This window comes from Oryzias latipes, chromosome 2, assembly GCF_053564925.1.
Source record: "Oryzias latipes strain Hd-rR chromosome 2, Olatipes_Hd-rR_3.1".
Classification (NCBI taxonomy): Eukaryota; Metazoa; Chordata; class Actinopteri; order Beloniformes; family Adrianichthyidae; genus Oryzias; species Oryzias latipes.
In genome coordinates this window covers 3,610,828-3,634,560 of record NC_136238.1, presented here as the reverse complement: position 1 = coordinate 3,634,560, position 23,733 = coordinate 3,610,828, and the positions used below count along the sequence as shown (strand labels likewise).

General features: G+C 43.9%; 1 protein-coding gene across 1 annotated transcript in view; it reads right to left on the bottom strand.

Moving 5' to 3' along the window:
• The window catches only part of LOC144982190 (NACHT, LRR and PYD domains-containing protein 12-like), a 298,037-nt gene that overhangs the window by 247,408 nt on the left and 26,896 nt on the right, over positions 1 to 23,733 (bottom strand). Inside the window, exons 2-6 of the mRNA XM_078930230.1 lie at positions 17,028 to 22,096; positions 15,220 to 15,657; positions 13,253 to 15,092; positions 12,981 to 13,157; positions 10,015 to 10,191 (exon numbers count right to left, since the gene is read on the bottom strand). Of these exons, the coding sequence (XP_078786356.1) occupies positions 10,015 to 10,191; positions 12,981 to 13,157; positions 13,253 to 15,092; positions 15,220 to 15,286 (2,261 nt within the window). The 5' untranslated portion in view covers positions 15,287 to 15,657; positions 17,028 to 22,096. The remainder of the gene's footprint in view (positions 1 to 10,014; positions 10,192 to 12,980; positions 13,158 to 13,252; positions 15,093 to 15,219; positions 15,658 to 17,027; positions 22,097 to 23,733) is intronic.

Sequence of the window (23,733 nt, the reverse complement as noted above, 5' to 3'; positions counted from 1 at the left end):
CGGAACCGATATCCTCTCCCGGTTTTTCAAACCCTACTGCGCATGTGCGAATGATTTATTACGACCGAAAATGTGACCCATGGTACGTTTGTTATATTCTGAAAACATTTTTCAGGGCTCATGTACAGGGTTGGATTCTAATTCGACCATAGATCCGATTAAGATATTTTGCACATGTAACTGTGGCTTATGGTGTCGACTCGCAACGTGGCGGGGGCGTGGCATCACGATGGTGTCTCTCCAGCGTAATGCCACTCACCCATCACGATGGACGATGGTATCATCCATCGACACAACCCTAGTTCAAGATCCTCCTGTTAACCTATAAGGCCTTACATGGAATGACCCCATCCTATATCAAAGACCTCATAGTCCCTTACCATCCAATCAGAACACTTCACTCACTAAATGCAGGACTGCTTGTGGTTCCTAGAATTAATCAAAGTACGGTTGGAGGTAGAGCGTTTAGCCACCAAGCCCCTGTTTTCTGGAATAAACTCCCAGCTCATGGAAGAGAGGCCGACACAGTTTCTACATTCAAAGTTAGACTGAAAACATTCCTCTTTGGACAGGATTATTGTCAGACTAGATCTACATGAGAACCTATGAAGAAAGAGAAAAAGGAGCCTCAGAGTCTCAGCAGCAGCATACGGTAAGGTGGGAATGGGGGGGGTCAGTCATCACTCTGCAGTTCAGTCCTAACACAACTTTGTCATCATATTGATGTGAACACAACTGAAACATGGAGTCTGACCTCAGAGTCTGCAGTCTGCAGTCTGGACTCTCCAGAAAACCACACAGATGAAGAACTCCGCAATTCAGGTTCTGGTTCCTGCTCAGGTCCAGTTCTGTCAGATTGGACGGGTTTTTCTTCAGAGCTGAGACCAGAACTTTACAGCTGATCTTTGACAAACTGCAGTTCATCAACCTGCAATCAGACAGAAAAGTGTGTTCAGGAGCAGTGATGCAGCTGGAGGTCCAGGAACTTGGTCCATTCAGTCAGGTGGGACCCGCCCTGACGAGACACTGACAGATGACATTTTCAGGAGAGTTTGTAACACTCTACAGTTCATTTAGAGTCTTACGATAATTGTCGCGGGTTGATTATAGAACACAAATGAACAAATGTACAACCAATTAAATCAAGATATGTTCTTTAACCCTAACAATTCATTGATCCCAGTCACACTCCATGAATCGCTCTCCCGATGTTTACATATAGGTCCGTGCCTGCATTTACAATGACACCCTATTGTCCGTCTAGCGTCCTCCACCTGCATGCGCAGAAGCGCTCCAATATAAGAATCCCTCCCAAAGTCAAAAGAAACAGATAAAAACTGAAATGATCTCACCCCGTCCTTCGGGTTAATGTCAGTGAGTCTCATTTTGCTCTTGGTCACTTTCCAGCCACGTCCATCCCCAAAAGAAATTAATAATAATCCCCGCAGCAGAATTTGGAAAGGTCCACGTCAGATCCTCCTCTGTAACTCCCGTTGGTCGGTTTCCGAGGTATTCGGTGAGTACTTGCTCCTTGGAAGGGCCCTTGTAGTCTCCCTTTCCGTCTTGTCAGAGTTTGTGACTCTTCTTAGCCTTCAGCCCACCTTGTCTGTCCCTTTTTAACCCGGAAGCCATGCCGTGAGTTAACGCACCCCCAGCTGATATCGCATCAGCTGTGAAGGGTGACGTCAGCGGCATCCCCGGTACACCAATACACAAAATACACACATACACTAAAATAAAAGGAAAACATAGGACCTCTTCACCTCACAGGGTGTAAAATACAGAAAATATGATACATTTATGTGACTGTCACATAGTCCCCCCTCACGCCGAAGGCTACTAAGGCCTTAACCCATGATAGGTCTTTGATAGGTCTAGGTTACCCGGGAGAAAGTGCGCATCTTTCCTCCATTGGTTATAGTACCTAGCTTGTCTAGCCTTATGCAACCCCACTCTCCGTCTGATCTCCTCTGCCATTGAACCTATTTTTACCAGCTGGGCTACCGATGAAACGTTCCCACGCAGACAGACGGCCACCTCGGGTTGATGTTATTAAGTGTCCGCCGAACTATCTTTTCTTCTGTCATGTCTCGTTTCCACTTCAGACACAAAGCCCTATAGTCATAGGCAAAGTGACGTAAACACTGCTTCGGCCTCGGCACAATTGTTCTTAATTGCTCTTCCACTTCACTTAAATAATCAGTTGGCAGGAAAGCGGATAAAAAAGCCTCCTTGAATGTCAACCAATCATGTACAACAGGTTTAGTGGCTTTCCACCAGCTTAAAGCGGGTCCCTTCAGGACTGCGGACAGGGCTCCTAACAGTTCGTGATTTGATAAGGGTCTAAGGTCAAGATAGTTTTCACACTGTTCAATGAAATTCAGTGCATCCGAGGTCTGCAGACCACCGAATGTGGGAAAATCCAACAGAACAGGAGGTTTGGATGGGGGGGTTGCAATTTCTAATGGACTTTAACCTGAAAACATAAAGGTGAATGAAAATGCAGTAGATTTAATAAATTATTAAAATAGAAATAGAACTGATAATTGTTAAATGGTTTTCATCTGAATTATGAACCTAAAAAACATAACATCCAATAATTTTACTTTGATTTAAAGCTTTGATTTCTAAAATGTCAGATTAAATAGTATTTCTTCATCTTGAATCTTATATTGTAAAATAAATTTTCAAATGACATCATCACATTGTAAAGTAAATTGTTCACTGAGGATTGAATATCACTTTGAATTATGGGTAAAAAAATCTTCAATAGGAAAATCTGGATCCCATTTTAATGGATCTGACACAAATCAAGAGAATATAGAAAGTTTAAACCCCCTGCAGATATCTTACAGCGAATGAAGATTCATGAAAACAAAGTTGCTGATTCATAAAAACAAAGTTGTTGATTCATGAAAACAAAATTGATGATTCATGAAAACAAAGTTGCTGATTCATGAAAACCCATCAAAGAGACATTGTAGAATTTTCCAACAGCAAAGCTAAATGAACAGAACCCTGTTCAGAACCTTTAGAACCGGAAATCCTCCTCTGTGTTCCAGAGAAATCCACAATGAGTCCAGATTTCCAAAAGAACTGAGATTGGCGGTTTGGCCCTGAAGAACTCATGACCAGGACTGCTGCTGAAGTAGTTCAGATAGTTTTTTTTTTTTCAGGAATCAGGAATGAATCAGGAATCAGGAAACTTTATTGTCATTTTATCATGATAAAACGAAATTAGGCTCTCTGGTCCCGGGCCAGCCGTTTACATTCAGACATAAATAATATATATCAATAATAATGTCAGTAAAATATCAGTCTGTTATGGTGTGGTTCCTGATGAGTATTGCACAGAAGTATTTTTTTTTTTTTCAAATTGCACAGTATTTTATGTTAAGTATTGCACAGCCCTGTGATATTGCACTTGGGAATTAGCTTGTTGTCCATAGAGGGGGGGGGGGGGGGGGGGGGGGGGGTGCAGTGATCAACCGGAGTTAAGCAGTCTGACTGCTTCAGGAAAGAAACTGTTCCTCAGTCTGGTGGTCCTGCTCTTTATGCTCCTCAGCCTCCTGCCTGAGGGGAGCAGGGAGAACAGAGGGTGTGAGGGGTGGGTGGGGTCTTTCAGGATGCGAGAGGCCCGTTTCCTGCATCTGGTCGTATAGATGTCAGTGGTGGACGGCAGGCTGCAGCCCACAGTCCTCTGTGCAGCTTTGGTCACTCGTTGCAGAGCTTTCCTCTCTGCCGCAGAGCAGCTGCCGTGCCACACCGTGATGCAGGAGGTCAGGACCCTCTCCACCACACACCTGTAGAAGGAGGTCAGGACGCTCTCCACCACACACCTGTAGAAGGAGGTCAGGACGCTCTCCACCACACACCTGTAGAAGGAGGTCAGGACGCTCTCCACCACACACCTGTAGAAGGAGGTCAGGACGCTCTCCGCCACACACCTGTAGAAGGAGGTCAGGACTGGGATCTCCATCCCAGCTCGCTTGAGCCTCCTCAGGAAATAAAGGCGCTGGTGTGCCTTCTTGACCAGGCAGGAGGTGTTGGTGCTCCAGGTGAGGTCGCTGGAGATGTGCACGCCCAGATACCTGAAGCTGGAAACCACTTCCACCACGTCCCCTCCGATGTGAATGGGGGGAGGGGGGCATCTGTCCTTCCTAAAATCCACTTTCATCTCCTTGGTCTTCTTCCCATTGATGCAGAGGTTGTTGTCTCTGCACCAGCTCTCCAGATGTTCCACCTCCTGCCTGTAGTCAGACTCATCGTTGTTGGAGATGCGTCCAACCACAGCTGTGTCATCCGCAAACTTCACGATCAGACAGCTGGGGTGACTCGCTGTGCAGTCGTGCGTCAGCAGGGTGAACAGGAGGGGGCTCAGCACACAGCCCTGGGGGGAGCCCGTGCTGAGGGTGATCGGGGAGGGGGAGACGTTGCGGATTTTTACAGACTGCGGTCTGTCTGTCAGGAAGTCCAAGACCCAGTTGCACAGAGTGGGGTTCAGTCAAAGTGTGTTTAGTTTCTGGGTGAGGGTCTGCGGGATGATGGTGTTAAAAGCTGATGTGAAGTCCACGAAGAGCAGTCGAACGTACGCGTTCTTGTTCTCTAGGTGGGTGAGGGTTGTGTGGACCACAGAGGAGATGGCGTCCTCTGTGGATCGGTTTGACCTGTATGCGTATTGGTGCAGGTCCTTGGTGATGTCGATGGATTCTGTGATGCGGGTCATAACCAGTTTTTCGAAACATTTCATGACTATCGGTGTCAGGGCAACCGGCCGATAGTCATTCAGACCTGTCACTGTGGATGATTTGGGTATTGGAATGATGGTGGCGGTTTTCAGGCAGGTGGGGACCACTGCCTGCATCAGGGAGGTGTTGAAGATGTCTGTCAGCACCTCTGTGAGCTGGTGTGCACAGTCCTTCAGCACCCGTCCAGGGATGTTGTCGGGTCCAGCAGCTTTGTGAGGGTTGATCCTCTGGAGGGTCCTCCTCACCTCAGCGGGCGTCACACTGAAAGGCTCTTCGCCAGGTGGGATGGTGAGTTTGGTGCTGGGAGGGGCGGTGTTGGAGTCCTCAAAGCGGGAGTAGAAGAGGTTGAGTGCGTCTGGTAGAGAGGGGTCCTCAGGACATTGTGCATCTCTGGTGTTGTAATCTGTGATGCACTTAATGCCCTTCCACATACTCCGAGGGTCATTCGACGTAAAGTGTCCCTGAATCCTCTGAGCATAGGCGGCCTTGGCCCTCCTCACCCCAGCATGCAGCTCCCTTCTTGCTGCTCTGAGTGCCACCTTGTCACCTGACTGGAACGCAGCATTCCTGTGTTTCAGCAGAGCCCGCACCTCTGCGTTCAGCCTTTAACTTGTCCTGTTCAACAGCTGGGCAGACAGATGAAAGCTGAAGGCCTCTTGTGTTGGACATATTTTACTTTTACAACAGCGGTTATGAATCTTCTGACAAACCAGAGGTTTGTCTGAATAAACGCCTTTTGTAATCGAGGCCAGACTTTATTCATTTTAATTATTTTTGAAATTCTTTTTTGTTGGACCAGACGGAAAAGGAAAAGAAGGGGAGAAGAGAGAGGGATGTTAGAAAGAGGGGGATAGGAGGGTGATCTTAGGAGGGGAGAGGGGGGTAAAACCATGAAGCAGGATAAAGCAACAAGCTACTGGATGTTTATCAGTACGCTAAGGTACAGATAGAATACAAATCTCAAAGGGGCGGGGCCTGTCCACACACACACTCAAATGTTATAAACACACCTGTTAGCTGCAAAAATGTCCACATGTCAACATGTACATAATACAGATAGTGTTCACACACGCATACTTATGCCTACAAGCCAACTAGTGTGAGATATTTCATTCATTCACGCAATTTGTTAGTGCAAAGGTGAGCTAACACCTGTGCTCAGTTAAGTGTTTATGTTCTTCTAAAATGGATCATGGAATGTGGAAAGCAGGAGGGGGAGCAACCAGCCACCCCCACACCCAGACCCCCGACACAGCAGCCGCGGCAGCCAGAAGCCCCCAACGCCACGTGGCAGCAAGCAGGCAGAGAACAACCGCCCCCGGGCGCCCACGCCCGCCACCCAGGCCAGGGCCAGCAGGACCGCCGCGAGGCCCCCAGAGCCAGAGAGCAGGGAGGTATGGGGGGAAAGAGAGCGCCCCAGCCCAACCAGGAGAGCAGCCCCCCTGCCGCGCCGGAAGAGCCCAACGCAGGGCCCCACCTGAGAAGGGCACCCACAGCCCCAGACGAGCACCCCATCACCACCCAGGAGTTCTGGGCATCCCCCCGCCCCAACCCCAGGTACGAGCCAGGACCCCCCAAGGGAGACCCGCTCCGCGCTCCAGGCAGCCACCCACCAGGGCCACAGATGGTCCAGGGAGGTGCAAGACAGGGGGCAGCCGCCCCCGCCCAGGAGAGGGGCACCCCAGAGAGAAGGGGGGCCCACAAGGGTTGTTGTAGACATGGCCCGACCAGGCTCTGCCACAGATGGAAATTGGCGAGGCCCAGCACCCGGCGGCAAGGACCAGAACCCACCCCGCAGGGACACAGACATCTCCGGCTCAGGTGTAATATGATCCCCGGTTTCTGGGCTTGCCAGAAAGCTCAGGGATCCCTCTCCCTGCGTGGGGAGAGCACCGCCGGTCCCAGGAAACCGGCACGCAGGGGACACGGCCGCCGCCGCCAAGGGCCCCGCACGCCCCACCAGGGATGGGGTAGGGGACAGATGCTCCAAGGTCCAGCCTTCCTTGCGACATGACTGTGTGCGTGTGTGTTAGTGAGGGTGTGTGTCTGTGTGTGTTTGTTTGAATGTATATTTTGAGGAGTAAATGGTGTGTGCACTAAGGGGGTGCAGTTAAAATTGGCGGGTAGGGCACTGAGGGGACATCTCCTGATTACTCACAGCTATGTCAGTCCCAGTTGATTCTAGAATCAAGTTCAAGATCCTCCTGTTAACCTATAAGGCCTTACATGGTATGACCCCATCCTATATCAAAGACCTCATAGTGCCTTACCATCCAATCAGAACACTTCACTCACTTAATGCAGGACTGCTTGTGGTTCCTAGAATTAGTAAAAGTACGGTTGGAGGTAGAGCGTTTAGCCACCAAGCCCCTGTTTTCTGGAATAAACTCCCAGCTCATGGAAGAGAAGCAGACAGTTTTACATTCAAAGTAAGACTGAAAACATTCCTCTTTGGACAGGATTTTTGTCAGACTAGATCTACAAGAGAACCTCTGAAAAAAGAGAAAAAGGAACCTCAGAGTCTCAGCAGCAGCATACGGTAAGGTGGGAATGGGGGGGTCAGTCATCACTCTGTAGTCATGTCATCAGTCAGTCATCTGGACTCATCATATTGATGTGAACACAACTGAAACATGGAATCTGACCTCAGATTCTGCAGTCGGCAGTCTGGACTCTCCAGAAAACCACACAGATGAAGAACTCCTGGATCCTGCAGTTTGTTTATGCTCAGGTCCAGTTCTGTCAGATTGGACGGGTTTTTCTTCAGAGCTGAGACCAGAACTTTACAGCTGATCTCTGACAAACGGCAGTCCTTCAACCTGCAATGAGACAGAAAAGTGTGTTCAGGAGCAGTGATGCAGCTGGAGGTCCAGGAACTTGGTCCATTCAGTCAGGTGGGACCCGCCCTGATGAGACACTGACAGATGACATTTTCAGGAGAGATTTTGGATAAAAAATCATGACCACCTGGAAATGAAAATGCATTATGCATGGGGGGGTTAGCAATTTATTTTTATATTGATTATAACATATTGAGTTAAATGAAAATGCTGAAGATAATAATGTGTCTAAAGGACGAGTTAGTAGATTTGATGTGAGAACTTGTGCACCAAAAATCTGTATCTGTGTGTACAAAAGCTTTTGCTATGAACTGGCAAATTCCAATTAACATGTGTTCGTTTAGTGTTTCAAGCTCCAATCTGTGATTACAACTGCTCAAATGACCTTCAACCTGAAGCTGCTGTCTCTACACCTGCACTCTGACTTCTGACACATTCCTTGCGAGAAACTTTTTTCAAAACTGATCGGTATCCGATAATGGAACTAGGGAGAGGAGTGTTGGACTAATGTATAGAAGTTATCTTATATTTGCATATTTTATGCATTACTTACCTATATAGCTGCTATAATCATGTTTGCAGAAGTGTGTGTGTGTCCACACACACTTCTGTAAACATGCAAAAAAAAGGCCTCGCTCAGACAATACGGACCTCGTCTGTGGAACAGCCTGAGGATGTGAAGGCCTCATCCACTGTTGAGGTTTTTAAAAAGAAACTAAAGACTCATCTATTTAACTCAGCTTTTAATTAGATCTCATATGTGTGATTTTTACTCTTATTTTTTATATGCTATTTTATCACATATTTATTTATTTGCCTTTTAGTCCTTTTATGTCTTAACTTATTCTGATTTATATTTTAGACTTTTATATGCACTAAATCATCTTATTTAATTTTAATTAATATTTTCATATTTGACCTCTTTTCATATTTAATCTTTCTTATTTTATTACTTTTACATCTTAAACTGTTTACAAGTGTTTTCTCCCCCTTGGCTGGGGTGTTAGTGTTCGGGCTCACAGAGATTTTGGCCATGCTTGTCCTCTGGCATCTATTGTTCCGGCTCCTTTGGGCTGAAGGGCCTGGTGTGCCCATGTTGGGTGCACTGGGCCTGGGGGTTGGGGGTCTCTGGGGCGGGAGGTGCTGGGGATGAGTTGTGCCTGTGCTGCTTAGATGCTGACACCCCGGCCAACAGGAGGACAGGGCGGACGGCGCCTTCTGGGTTCTCTTTTCTTTAGCTCTGTCATTTCTCTTTGATTTTTGCTTGTTTTTGTTTATTTTATTATGAGGGGCTTATTTATTCATTTTATTACACGTGTGGGGATTCGTTTTATTGTATTCTTGTTAGTTTTTTATGGAGGCACCTTGAGCTGTCTGTTTGACATGAAAGGTGCTTTATAGATAAAATAACATGAATTTGAACTCTGTTTCACAGGAAGGTGGAGGTGACATCCTTGGGAGAAAACGATTATCTTTGTGTCTTTCCAGCATTCTCCTGAGAACCTGTTTTAGCTGTGTCTAGAATGAGTTGGAGGACGCTCTGAGTTAGTTTATCCCTGAGAAAAGGCTTTGCAGGTCCGAAAGTGATGTGAGAAAACTGTGGAAGGATGGACATGTGCCAATTAATGTTTCTGATAGCGCTGCAGCTGTGTTTGATCTGTTTCCCCTCCTTGGAGCTCAGCGCATATGTAGCTTAGGGAAAACCCAACAAACGTAATAAAAGGGGAGGCGACAGAATATGCGCCAGAGTGGAGAGAGATTGTTGCTGGGTATAATCTATAAAAAGAGAGGGTGCTGTCGAAGATGACACCCAGACTCTTAACCTGAGGGGAGGGGGAAATGGAGGAGGTTTCAAAGGGAATTGAGAAGTTCTGGACTGTTTATAACGGATTTGGTGCCGATCAGGAGAAGTTCAGTTTTATCATTGTTTAGTTTTAAGAAATTAGTAGTGAACCAGGACTTTATTGCAAGAAGGCAGTCAGTGAGGGAAGTGGGAGGTAGAGAGGAATTTGGCTTGGTGGAGATGTAGAGCTGAGTATCGTCTGCATAACAATAGAAGTTAATCTTGTATTTAAGGAAGATTTGACCAAGAGGGAGAAGCTAGATGATAAATAGCAGGGGTCCCAGGACGGAGCCCTGGGGAACACCTGTAGTGACAGGAACTGTATGGGAAGTGAACTGTTTTAATTGAATAAATTGGGTGCGACCAGAGAGGTAAGAGTGAACCTTTATTTGAGCACCTTTATTATGAGTCATATCTCTTAAAATGTAAAAACCTATATAAAAACTTTTAAAGATGGAATTTCTCACAAATAATTGATTTTAGTATGAATATGCTGACAAGTCATCACTCTGTAGTCATGTCATCAGTCAGTCATCTGGACTCATCATATTGATGTGAACACAACTGAAACATGGAGTCTAACCTCAGAGTCTGCAGTCTGCAGTCTGGACTCTCCAGAAAACCACACAGATGAAGAACTCCAGAATCCTGCAGGTTCTGGTTCCCGCTCAGGTCCAGTTCTGTCAGATTGGACGGGTTTTTCTTCAGAGCTGAGATCAGAATTTTACAGCTGATCTCTGACAAACTACAGTCCTTCAACCTGCAATCAGACAGAAAAGTGTGTTCAGGAGCAGTGATGCAGCTGGAGGTCCAGGAACTTGGTCCATTCAGTCAGGTGGGACCCGCCCTGATGACACACTGACAGATGACATTTTCAGGAGAGATTTTGGAGGAAAAATCATGAAGACCTGGAAATGAAAATGCGTTATGCATGGGAGGGGGGCTGTTTAGCAATTTCCTTTATGACTTTGACCCAAAAACATGAACAAAGCTCTTTCCAGTCACTTTCCCATTCAGAAACTGAAGGTGGCTCTGCTGGTCAACACTGGCACCCCCCCTCCACCAGAGGCAGGGTGGGGTTTAGTGTCTACAAATAAATATAATTATGTCACTAAAAGTCAGCAAAAGAAAAAATAACCAACATTTGTGTATCCTGTGGAATCAAACTCATAATTTCCACATGATAAAAACATAAAGTACAGCTTTTTAATCACTAGACCATAGCAGACAACTATGGATTCATTAACATTACAGCTTTTTTGATGCCCATATGTGACACATCAGATCTCCGTTCTTGACGTGTGGTTTGAACGTGATAAAACGCAGCTTTTTACATCCGTCTTAGGACAACACAAGACGGATGTAAATTATTTTCTACTTTTAAAATGTTCTTAAAAACCAGTTTTTTTACGCCACTTGTCCTGGTGATTTCTGATACCTTTTACTTGCCATAGAAAGACAGAGACATGGTGGAACAGGTTAAATCCAGACTTTCTGTCTGTTCTGACAAATGTCAACAAGTTTAAAAATGAATACTAAGACTGATCACCACTCCAATAAAAAAAGAATGATGCTGTCCAATTGTGGAAAATGTATATAACTGTATATAATATAACTATAATGATCAAACATAATTTTACATGCAATACAAGCACCATGACAGACTCAAATTAAATTAAGTTCCTCAGGCTCTTTCTTGTAATGTAGCAAATGATTAATAAGACTAAATATTCTTATTTTTTCATTTTAATTGTAGTGACGTTTTTAAAAATATTGATGGTATTTTTTCTGAAGTATCCAATCCTATTGCTGTAGGTCTGACATACACAAATGCAGTACTTTGGGTTTCAAACATAGTTGCAGTACTATTTCAACTTTGACCTTGTGATTTTCCTTGTGCAATATTGTTATGAAAGTACTTTTTAGAGTTAATTCCAAAATAACTTTTAAACATTTTTGAGCTGCTGTTTGTGAATGACAGTAAATGTCAGATCTATTGGAAATGTTTCTGTATTTATTTGTATCAGAGTTCACATTTTTGTTGGTGACGCCACAGTTGTTCTGGAGAAAATGTCAAACTGACACTTTGTGTCACAAACGTTGCTGACCCCTGGTTTAAACCTTTCTCTGGCCAGGTAGCCCCGCCCCCAGCCTCATCCAGAAACTACCTGCAGAGGTTCTTCACTCTTATCCAGCAAAGATTTAGTGTCTGTTTAAGCACCAGGAACAAGAACCAGAAACCAGTCTAATGAAAGAGCTGTTTCTGATCCAGGCTGGGTTCTGAAGAAGAACCAGAACCAGGTCTGTGGGAAAGACCTGTCAGTCTGCTGCAGGTTGACCTCTTCATATCTCTGCATGAGGAGCTGCTGCTCTGTGGCTCAGAAATCTGCTGCAACTGTTTTTCCATTGAAATCTGCACTTCTGGGATGGATTCCTGATTTCTTTCAAGAACACAGAACATGAACTTCTCCCAGATATCAACCCCTGGATGGATTTAGGTTATCCTGTTTAGTCTGGTGTGGAAAAACATGCCAGAAAAAAAGTCATCAGATGAGACCCAGCTGGGGTTTTGAATTGAACTGATGTTTTTCTTCTATCTACTGCTGTTTCTTCATCAGTGACGTCTATCTGACACTTTCTCCTAAATCACAGAAAACCAGACTCAACTTCTTGTAGATCAGTGGTTTTCCACCTTTTTTCAGCCAAGGTTCACTTTTACCTTGACAAAAATCCTGCGGCACACCAGCAACCAAAACTAAAAAGAGAATCTCTGTGGTCTGTATTGATGTACAGTCCCTCCATGATCTCACCAGCATTTTTTGGAATAATTGAACCACAAAACAATTGATGCTGCATTATTTAATAATAATGTTCAACTAAATGAGTTGAAAATGTGTCCAGATAGCCGTTTCTCCCTCCAGGTTGTTAAATGCACTTTCATGTAAACCTCACCAAACCAAACAAAATGACATTCTTTCTAAACGGTGATTTATGTTTTTGTAAAGCAACTGTACTTTTTGATCACGTTTACGCGCTCTGACACTGGATCCCGCGGGAAACTACTTGGGGAGCACGGATGATCAGTGATCCATACGGATCATTAGTCTCAGTTCTTCAAAGACGTGTGCCGTGGTCCTCCCCTCCTTCTCTTTTCTCCCACTTCATTTATGTCCTCCACTTTTTTTTAACCCGCGTCAGATTCATCTCCACCTATCAAAGTGGCTGCTGGACGTTCGTCCAAAAGTGTGTTTCTAAATCTGACGCTACCACCGTGTGTGGGAGGAGCTACCGTCAAAAGTTTTTCTCGCCCTCCTTATAAAAGACATGGAAGATGCTGAGAGATCCGGTGTATTTCTACTACAAAGAGCTCCACAAAAGCGTCAGAGTGAAACATGGACCTATTTGATGAACATGGAGCTGATATTCTGGTGATGGTAAATGTTTGTAGATCAGTAAAGATTAGTCATTTCCAGCAGCACATCTGATCATCTCTCACGGCACACTGGTTGAAAAAGACTGTAGAGAATCAACATTTGAATGAAAGCTGACCTGAGAGTCTCCAGTTTACAGTCAGGACTCTCCAGTCCGGCTGACAGTAGCTTCACTCCTGAATCCTGCAGGTTGTTGTTCAGACTCAGGTCCAGAAGTCTGAGTCTGGAGGACTGAGAGCTGAGAACTGAGGACAGAGCTGCACAGCTTCTCTCTGACAGATTACAGCCTATCAGTCTGCAGAAAACAAAGACAGACAGCAGTTATTGAATCTTTCATGTTTCCATCAGATTCATTTGTTCACTGAAGGTGATTTTCATGAGAGTTCTTACAGAGCTTTGGTGGAGGCTTTGACCACTGGCAGCAGCCTCAGAAGAGCCTCCTCTGAACCAGAGTATTTCTGCAGGTCAAACTCTTCCAGATCTTCTCCTGATGACAGTAGGATGAAGACCAGAGCAGACCACTGAGCAGGAGACAGTTTATACGTGGAGATATATTCTGACCTACGAAGACGAGACAGCTTTTCTGTGGAGAGCCATCCTGACTTCAGGAACTGTTGGATCTCCTCCACTAGAGATCCATCATTCAGTTCATTCAGACAGTGGAACAGGTTGATGCTTCTCTCTGCAGACAGATCCTCACTGATCTTCTTCTTGATGAACTGGACTGTTTCCTGATTGGTCTGTGAGCTACTTCCTGTCTGAGTCAGCAGACCTCGTAGGAGACTCTGATTGGTCTGCAGTGAAAGACCCAGGAGGAAGCGGAGGAACAAGTCCAGGTGTCCGTTTGGACTCTGTAAGGCCTTCTTCACAGCACACTGGTAGAACTGGACTCGACTGGTTTTAGAAAGACAAGAAAACCAAGACTTTTTCTGTTTCCCCTCCATGAGGTTGAGTTTGGAGGTGATGAAGGTCAGGTGGACATGAAGAGCAGCCAGAAACTCCTGAACACTCAGATGGATGAAGCAGAAGACCTTGTCCTGGTACAGGCCTCTCTCCTCTCTAAAGACCTGTGTGAACACTCCTGAGTACACTGAGGCTGCTCTGATATCGATGCCACACTCTGTCAGGTCGGATTCATAGAAGATCAGGTTTCCTTTCTGCAGCTGCTCAAAAGCCAGTTTTCCCAGAGACTCCATCATCTTCCTGCTCTCTGGACTCCAGTGAGGATCTGTCTCAGCTCCTCCATCATACTTGACCTTCTGGACTTTGGCCTGAACCACCAGGAAGTGGATGTACATCTCAGTCAGGCTCTTGGGCAGCTCTCCTCTTCCTCTGCTCTTCAGCAGATCCTCCAGAACTGTAGCAGTGATCCAGCAGAAGACTGGGATGTGGCACATGATGTGGAGGCTTCTGGATCTCTGGATGTGGGAGATGATCCTGCTGGCCTGCTCTTCATCACTGAACCTCTTCCTGAAGTACTCCTCCTTCTGTGGATCATTGAACCCTCTGACCTCTGTCACCATGTCAACACACTCAGCAGGGATCTGATTGGCTGCTGCAGGTCGTGTGGTTATCCAGAGGAGAGCAGAGGGAAGCAGGTTCCCCCTGATGAGGTTTGTCAGCAGATCAGCCACTGAGGTGGACTTTCTAGGGTCCTTCAGGATCCGAGTCTTGTGGAAGTCCAGAGGAAGTCGACTCTCATCCAGACCATCAAAGATGAAGAGGACCTGGAAGTCTTCAAAGCTGCAGATTCCTGCTTGTTTGGTTTCAGGGAAGAAGTGATGAACAAGTTCCACCAAGCTGAACTTCTCCTCTTTCAGCACATTCAGCTCTCTGAAAGTGAATGGAAATGTGAAGTGGAGGTTCTGGTGGGCTTTGCCTTCAGCCCAGTCCAGAGTGAACTTCTGTGTTAAGACTGTTTTCCCGATGCCAGCCACTCCCGTAGTCATCACGGTTCTGATTGGTTCTGGTCTTCCAGCTGGGAGTTGGAAGAGCTCTTCTTGTCTGATGCTTGTTTCTGCTCTGTCTGCTTTCCTGGATGCTGCTTCAATCTGTCTGACCTCATGTTCTTCATTCAGCTCTCCTCTTCCTCCCTCTGTGATGAAGAGCTCTGTGTAGATCTCATTCAGAAGGGTTGGGCTTCCTGCTTTAGCCATCCCCTCAAACACACACTGGAACTTCTTCTTCAGACCGGATTGGACTTCATGTCGACAAACTGCAGCAGCAGATCCTGAATGAAGACAACAAACAGTAAATCAAGTCTCTGCAGCCCTGAATGATGAGGGTTTGAATCCCTGTTCAGACATCAGGAAATCTTCATTTCTCAGCAGCTGAAACCTTCAGAGAAATCCTCTTACTGCTCTGCAGTCCATCAGCCAGCTCCTCCTGCTTCATTCTCCTCAGGAAGTTCACTGTGATCTTCATCACTGACTCTCTGCTGCTCCTCTGCTCTTCATCTTCAGCCTCCAGCTCCTCCTCTTCCTCCCTGTGACTCAGAAGCTTCTGGATCTTCTTCAGCTCCTTCTTGACAAAAGTGACAATGTTGTCCTCCAGCAGCTGCAACAGAATTCCAGATGAATGAGCCAATCAGAGTGAAGTCATGGAGCCAAACATCAGCTCCATGTTGGACACTCTGACAATCCACTGGTCTGCAAAGTGCAGCATGGAGACGACTGTGGACAGAATGATGGAAAGTAGTTGTTGTTCATGTACAGACCAGAAAGATGGAGTCCAGCTGTGTTTGATGCTGCTGGACAGACGGACCACTGGGAGTATCTGAGCTCTGCTGGTCCAGTCTGTGGAGAATCAGCAGCAATCAGCTCCATTCTGTCTGTACTGGTAGGTTGAAACCAAACTAACTAGAGTCATGTCACAGCTAGAATGTTCTAGTTCACAGTTCAGATGGAGAACAGCAAACCAATGGATCATATCAACACCTCTCCATGTCTACAGAGTCACTGAAGTGTCTAGACTGTCTTGGAGCCAAAAGCTGGATTCATGTCTGTCAGATAAATGCATCTAGACATTAAAGAAAAACACAATTATAAACAACAAACCACAACAAGAATCAAGTTTCTCATGCACGAGGGAGAAGAAGCCAGTGTGACAGATGACAACCAACACGCTGCTCTTCTCAAAGGTTTGCCTCTCCCTGTTCACCTTTTATTAAGAACACAAGTGGGAAGTAACAATTCAAGACAAAGACAAAAAGTTCATCAGGGGGTGTCGTCAAATGACCCTTTTGGTTGGATTCTAAGTTCAAACAGTATCCCTTATCAGCTGAGGACAGTGTGTCGTAAACCCCTCATCCTGGGTGGGGGATGAGAAGCAGATGAACAAACACACAACTGTTTTCAGAAGAGGTAAAAAGGTCAATCTGAGTTAACATTTAAACATACATTTAACCAAATACATTTAAGCAATGATAATAATAAAACAAATTCCTTCACATAGTCCCTCCTTTTTATCATTGATAAATGTCAAAATCTCACATCCAATATCACATCTCTTTTCAGTTTTCTGTGACATCTTCATTTTCATAACACTTTCAATTTACACTCAGATGAGAAGTTCTTTTTTTTTTTTTTTTTTCAAGTTATTACAGTTTCAAAATCATTACAGTCATCTTGGTCTCCCTTTAATAACAAGTTGTATTCTTGACTCATAAGAACACTTTTTACTCCACCATTCACAGCTCTGGAAATCATAGATTGAATACAAGGAAAAATGCACAACATATGATCAGTACCATAAGAATTGGTGTCACTATTTTTAACAAAGTTGCTACCAGGAACCAAAAGCAAACCAGGAGAAGAAATCCCAAGACTGGGGTTTCCTGTCATCCTGCATTGCCTGCTGAACCTTTTCAAGTTGATGTAATGCTTCAGTGACGCTGTGACCTTCATCGATGTTGTCAGGAATAAATGTACAACAGGTATCATTTAACATTTTACAAACACCTCCCTCCTGAGCAACCAATAAGTCCAAAACCAATCTGTTCTGTGGAACCATAAGTCTCATGCTTGCAATTTCTTCATTATAGCCTTTAAATGCTTTAATTGTAGCGTTCAAAAATAATCAAAAATAAACCTAATCGATAATCAATGGTCTCAATTCTGAAAGTGTTTTTAGCATTTCCCACCTAGGGAAACAATGCCATAGTTACCTTTTCCCCAGTATTCCAGTGTTTATGGTCTTCAGGTACATCTGATCCCCAAATGGAATCATGTGGCTTGACATCAATAAGGTTACGTCTGTGGCGCAGGTGAGGCTCATGGACTGCAGAAACTATGAAAGTGTGACCTGTGACCTTTACAGAAACACAAATCCCACTCCAGTCTCTAGGCAGACTGAGGTAGAGGGCCTGCCCACATAACCAAAACATTTGATCAACCACATAAGTACCATTGTTACCTGGAATTAAATCTGGATTAGATTCAACACAATGTCCTCTGGGGCAGGGAACTGCATAACCATGGGAAACTCTGTCATTGATTATCTGGACTGTGAAGGGAACAAGAAGTTCATGACACATCTTTGTCGGCAAAGTTCCTAAAAACTCTGTGCCATTTTTAGTTACGCAATGTGGAAACACAGTTCCTGGTTCCACACTAACATATGGAGCTAATGATTTTGTCAATTTCAGTTTTTTAAACTGATACAAACTCTTGCAACTCGGTCTTACTAGAGTACCATTTGAAGTGGTGACAGCTCCAGTACTAATATACCCTCTGGTACTATATTCAATAACACAGTCGCTCTTCCATTCAGAAAATTGCTTTGCCTGCAAATTAGGATGTAGGGATGAAGTTGGAATTACAGAACAACATAGCAATCAGATCTATGCATTTCCTTAGCCAGTAACATAACATACCTATACCAAGAATTTGTCATATACAGGTGAGTTATGTTCATTTTTGGACTATTCAAAACATCATGTTCATCAATACTCAGCCATCGTCGAGAAATGTTTAGTCTTTCCTCGTTGGTGGTTCTTCTTGCAGGTGGATAATGATTCCAAAAGAACCAAATCCATGTGGTTGCTTCTGTCAGGAATAGCAGGAACAGTAAACAAAATAAACTGTCTCTTAGCCCAGTTGGACACGCCATGGTGGATATGTGCCTATCTTCGGGAGGGAGAGGTTACTAGCACATCACCTCCTTAAGTCCTCTAACAGTGTAGGATCCGTGTAGTGCAAAAGAGTTCTGGTGTGCTTTCTTCCCTAAGACTAGGTGGATCGCTCGGCTTCGCTGACGTTGAGACAAGCAGCTTCTATACGGCTGCCTCCCTTTGTAGTCAGACTTCCCCACCTAGCAGTTGGAATTAGCCTCACCCAGATGCTTTTTCTTGCAGTGTGACAGGTGGATCCAAAACGTCCTTTCAGCAATCTTTACAGCTGTTGGTGTAGTCAGCAGGACTTGGAATGGCCCTTCCCCCCGTGGGCTGGACCAACACTTCCTTTTTATGGCCTTCACAAACACCCAGTCACCAACCTGCACTGGTGAAGGGTCCTGTGGAGATAAGAAGGAATCTGGCACTTGATTTGTCCTTTGCACATCTTTAGTGGTAAACATTTTTCTCAAATAATCCACTAAATTTGCATCATAATCTGGAGAATGTTGCTGTGTAGGATCAAGGTCTGGTAACCTGTAAGAATGTCCATACAACATTTCAAAAGGCGTTAAAGGTTGACCTGCTGTGCGTGTGATATGCATGCTTAGTTGAACTAAGTCTATGCAGTCAGGCCACTGTCTGTTTGTCTCTTCCATGCATTTCTTTAACTTTGATTTGATAGTGCCATTAGTTCTCTCAACTAATCCTGCACTCTGTGGGTGATAACTACAATGTCTCTTTAGATCAATACAAAGATGTTGAGCCATTTTGTCTATCACTTGATTTACAAAATGTGTACCATTATCACAAAAGCCAAAAGTTGGGATCATTCTTTTACAAATAGCTTTAGCTACTGTAATAGCGTCTTGTGTTGCACATGGAAAAATTTCAACCCATTTGGAAAATGCATTAATAATCACTAAACAATATTTCAATCCTTTGCTTTTATTCAATTAAATAAAATCCATATGGATTGTATGGAAAGGAAAAGTTCGTTCAGGAAATTTTCCTCTCTTAGGTCTAACATTGCCTTGGGGATAATGATGCATACATGTAACACATTGTTTACAAAAAAATTTTCTATAGAGTTTATAGAGCATAAATCCATAAGTTGTTTAATATTTCTCTAATAAATTCATCCTCCCCCCTGTTGAATCATGGCAAAGCCCATGACTCAAAATTGCTGCCCATTTGTACATAGATTTTGGTAAAATAGGTTTTCCTTCTGTGCTGACATAAAAACCTTGTTCTAACTTTGCTCCCTTTTTCAACCATAGATCTTTTTCTTGTTTTGGTGCACTGGGTGGCATTTCTTTAAAAAAAAAAAAAAATCAGCGGTTGCATCTGCAGTCACATCCTCATTTGTGCATATTTCTACATCTTTTGTTGCAGCTTGCTTTTCTGTTGCATCTGCAAAGGCATTTTCTTCAGACATAAGATCTGTTCTTCCTGTGTCTCCCTCGCATTTACATATTGCCACTTTAGATGGTAACATTACAGCAGTTAATAATTCTTTCAGTAAGTCTACATGTGTTACTGGTTTTCCTGTTGACGTTTTAAAACTCTCTGTTCTTCCACTGTTGACAAAATAAATGCACTGTAGCAAACGCATATTGGCTATCAGTATAGATCGTAACTGGCTTATCTTTAAAAAGTTTGCATGCTTCAATTAAGGCTGTCAAGTCTTCTGATTGTGCTGAGTAATTTCCACACAGGGGTCCTGCCTTCAGAACCTTATCTTGAGTTACAACAGCAAAACCCACTTTGTTTCTGCCTGTTTCATCTTTCTTTGCTGACCCATCAACAAAAACTATTTCTCTTTCAGTGAGATCTAAAAATTCATCACTAATTGGTTAAATTTCTAGTTCTGATTCATCTTTTATCTTTTCATTTCTTTTACCATCTAATCAATCTGATTTCTTCCTTTCAGGACAATCTCTCTCCCAATGATCTCTATGTCCACAAATCCAACATCCATCATCAACCTGCTCTGACCCTCTGTTGCTACTTCCTCTAGACCTTCTTCTAAAATTTTCTTTAAAATTTCCTTTTCCACGACCACAATTTCTTCCTCTGTTCACATTCCTTCCAAAAAACACATCACTACTTTCCTCCTGCCAAAATGTATCTACACTTTGATTCCTAAATTTCTTTCTATTCACCATCACTTTTTTCTGCATGAACAGTAAAATTCATAAACTGTTGTAGTGCTCCTGTTGGTAGATCTATGTAAAGTGTCCTTATCTAGTCTGCAATCTCTGGTCTCATAGCTTGTAGTAAAACTTGTTTCAGCTGCTGTCTATAGGGACCATCATCATTATCATTATCCCTGAGTCCACAATTAGCTTTAAAACTTCTTCAAATCTGACTCTAAAATCAGACACTAACTCTCCATCTTTTTGTTTAGTTTGACCAATCTTTCCATAATCAGGTCTCATTGGAAAGGCTTCTCTAATTCTTTGTCCTAAAAGTGTAAGACTTTGAATTGACTCTTAACTGTTATGCGGAAGAGGTCTGGGTGGATCGTCATCATCCATAGGATTCCTTTTTCCCTTTACTTTTGCCCAGTCTGCTTTCATAGCAGTCATACATGGTTTCTGACATTTAATGCCATTCAAATGACAAGCTCTCTGAACTTCCATCATTTGCCCATGAAAATCCTGTGGATTTTCCCTGTGAGAGATAACTCCCCTCACTGCCTTCCTAACATCCTCTAATGTCCAGGTGCTAAACACAAGAAGTGTAGGCCTCTGGCCATCTTCTCCAGCTCTGGGATTGGGCACTTCAATGATTGGGTTCAGATGACTCTCCAGCTTCTTCCAAACCAACCCCCATAGTTTTACTCCATTCAAGTTTTTTCCCTTTTCCTCCTAACATTATTTTTCCTTTTTCTGGTTTATTTAAATCAGTCAGTGGTGGGTAAAAACCCGTCAACAGAGGAGCATTTGTCCCCTGGTAGGGAGGAGGTGAGAAATCAGCTGGTTTCTGCTCTCTCCCCCTTTCATCCTGCTCCTGCTCGGTCTGCAGCCCGCTGCAGCCTGCTGTTGCAGGGGTCTGAGTCTCACAACTGATTTATCTCTAGTTTTACTTTTCTGAATGCCATTCTTTATTTTTCGTTGCTTCATTTAAGCACAGTTTTGCACAAATTAATTCTTCACTATTTTTTTTTTGTTTCTTTTTTAGTTTTTATTCTGTTTTTAATTGGTAACCATTGAACTAATTCAGTACATTCCCCTTAAAATTGTAGTTTTTATCCCATTTTACCAAGAATGTAGTTGAACCTGGATGAACCTCTTTCCATATATTTTTAATCCGATGGTAATTCAACTTTTTTATTTGAATTCCCCCATTTTTTATATATATTTTTTTTAATTTATGTTAGTCACAGAGTGTGATCAGAACCAACAGAGAATTTCTCTCAGGACCGAATTTCACTCCCCGTGCAACAAGCTTCTAGATCAGACCTGTTGTCTGATCCGGTCACACGTTTAGGGTCCTCCCAGGAGCAAAACCCGTTTTAGACTCTGGGTTCTTTTCACCTAAAGCCTAATGAGATGAAATCTTGTTCTACTCCAACAAGCAGCCTTGTGTTAACACCGCAAGGTTTCCAGCTGCTCACTGCTCCGAACAAGTTCACTCCTTTCACACATGCACACACATTCACACCAAAAAAAAACTTTTTTTATTTATTTATTTTTGTTGTTCTTTTTCTAGGCCTTTTAGGGACTTGAACCCTCTTACGCGTTTTAGGCTGCAGGACTCGAACCTACACCTTTATACAGAATTCTGGACTTTTCCGGGACTCCAAACCCACACGTGTTTTAGGCAACAGGACTTGAACCTGTCCCTCAGAATTCTGGGCCACTTCGGGGACTTGAACCCCTGAAAAAGCGCTGTACTTGCCTTGTCGTTGTGGTCTGACTGGTTAACGAATAACGTCAATCCGGACCCAGGGATCAGACCAGTCGATTGGCCGGCGTAGAATTCACTACGACGGACTTTCCTCCGGAGACCTAGTCTCACGGGCTGTGCACAGACTTCAATCGGCATGGTCCTCCCCCAAGGACGCAGATATGTTGTCATCCGGCTCGAATGGACCAAAGAATGTCAGATAAATGCATCTAGACATTAAAGAAAAACACAATTATAAACAACAAACCACAACAAGAATCAAGTTTCTCATGCACGAGGGAGAAGAAGCCAGTGTGACAGATGACAACCAACACGCTGCTCTTCTCAAAGGTCTGCCTCTCCCTGTTCACCTTTTATTAAGAACACAAGTGGGAAGTAACAATTCAAGACAAAGACAAAAAGTTCATCAGGGGGTGTCGTCAAATGACCCTTTTGGTTGGATTCTAAGTTCAAACAGTATCCCTTATCAGCTGAGGACAGTGTGTCGTAAACCCCTCATCCTTGGTGGGGGATGAGAAGCAGATGAACAAACACACAACTGTTTTCAGAAGAGGTAAAAAGGTCAATCTGAGTTAACATTTAAACATACATTTAACCAAATACATTTAAGCAATGATAATAATAAAACAAATTCCTTCACAATGTCTCTGCTGCCCCCATGTCCACTGTAATAAATCCAACTTAAGGTTTTTGACTTAACACAATCTTTCAAGTTGTAATAACTCTATAATCTAAGTTCTACTAATCAATTCAACAATTTAAGTCAGTTCAGTGTAACCCGGATCAGTGCCCCACTTGCATTACCAGATTTGGAACACCTGGGCGCTCTTATTTTGGTGGGGCCAGTTCCCTTTATTAACATCCGGGTCACATAGCCACTTCCTGTCATCCATGCTCTGGCTGTTGCTGATCTGCTGTGGCTGGCTGCATCTCCTATAGCCGTCTGCTATCTAAACTTTAAACAAAACTCTGTAACATCTTACCGGACTAGTGTAACCCGGGTGATTTTCAGCCATTTTCTGTTCTCCTGCCCTCCCTCTTTCCGTTCTGTCCGGCTGCTTACGAGCTATCGCGAGACTTGCGCGGTTCCGGTAATTCCCACGTGACTTTTCGTGCCTCTTTAAAAATGGCGCAGTACAGACTGTCGCTGGAAGCTAGTTGGAGCTACTGTTCGATTTAAGAGGGATCTGGCCAGGTTCCATCTCCGTTTCTATGTTGATTCCTTCCTTTTGATGGTGAGCTGCCTGGAATCGCCTGGAACCTGTGTGGTAAGAGGCGCAGCAGCACTGTCCTCTCCCCATTTAATACCTCACCTTGCCTTTACCAAAGGCACAGTGCACCTGTTCTGTTCTTCCTGGACAATAAAACCCGGATTAAATTCTGGATTTTCACCGATCAGCTGTTTTGGAACTCATGAACTGTTTATCTTTAAAACATTGTGAACAGCTTGTGTATATATTGTAAATGTCTTTTGGGGTTAACTATATAAAATTTCACTTTTTGCACCATAGCCATTATCTTTGTCTTTGTGTTTTGTTTGGGCCCTTCACCTCCCTCCCTGAGAAGAACCAAAGATCTTCAGATACTAGCCTAAACTCAAACTCTCAATGAAATCTTAATTTATAAGTATCTACATACATATAAAAAGTGGCGAGCTAGCTAGGAGGGAGTAGGAAGTGTCTTAACCCACACTGTGCGGTAATTTGAATTTATTTTCCTCTGCAACATTATTGTGTCATCATGGATGTGTTTATGAACTTGGGAATTAAAATACCAAACAGTGTAATAGTTGAAGGCATATCAGTCACTGAAACAATAGGTGCTGAAGAAGTTATCGACTTTTTGG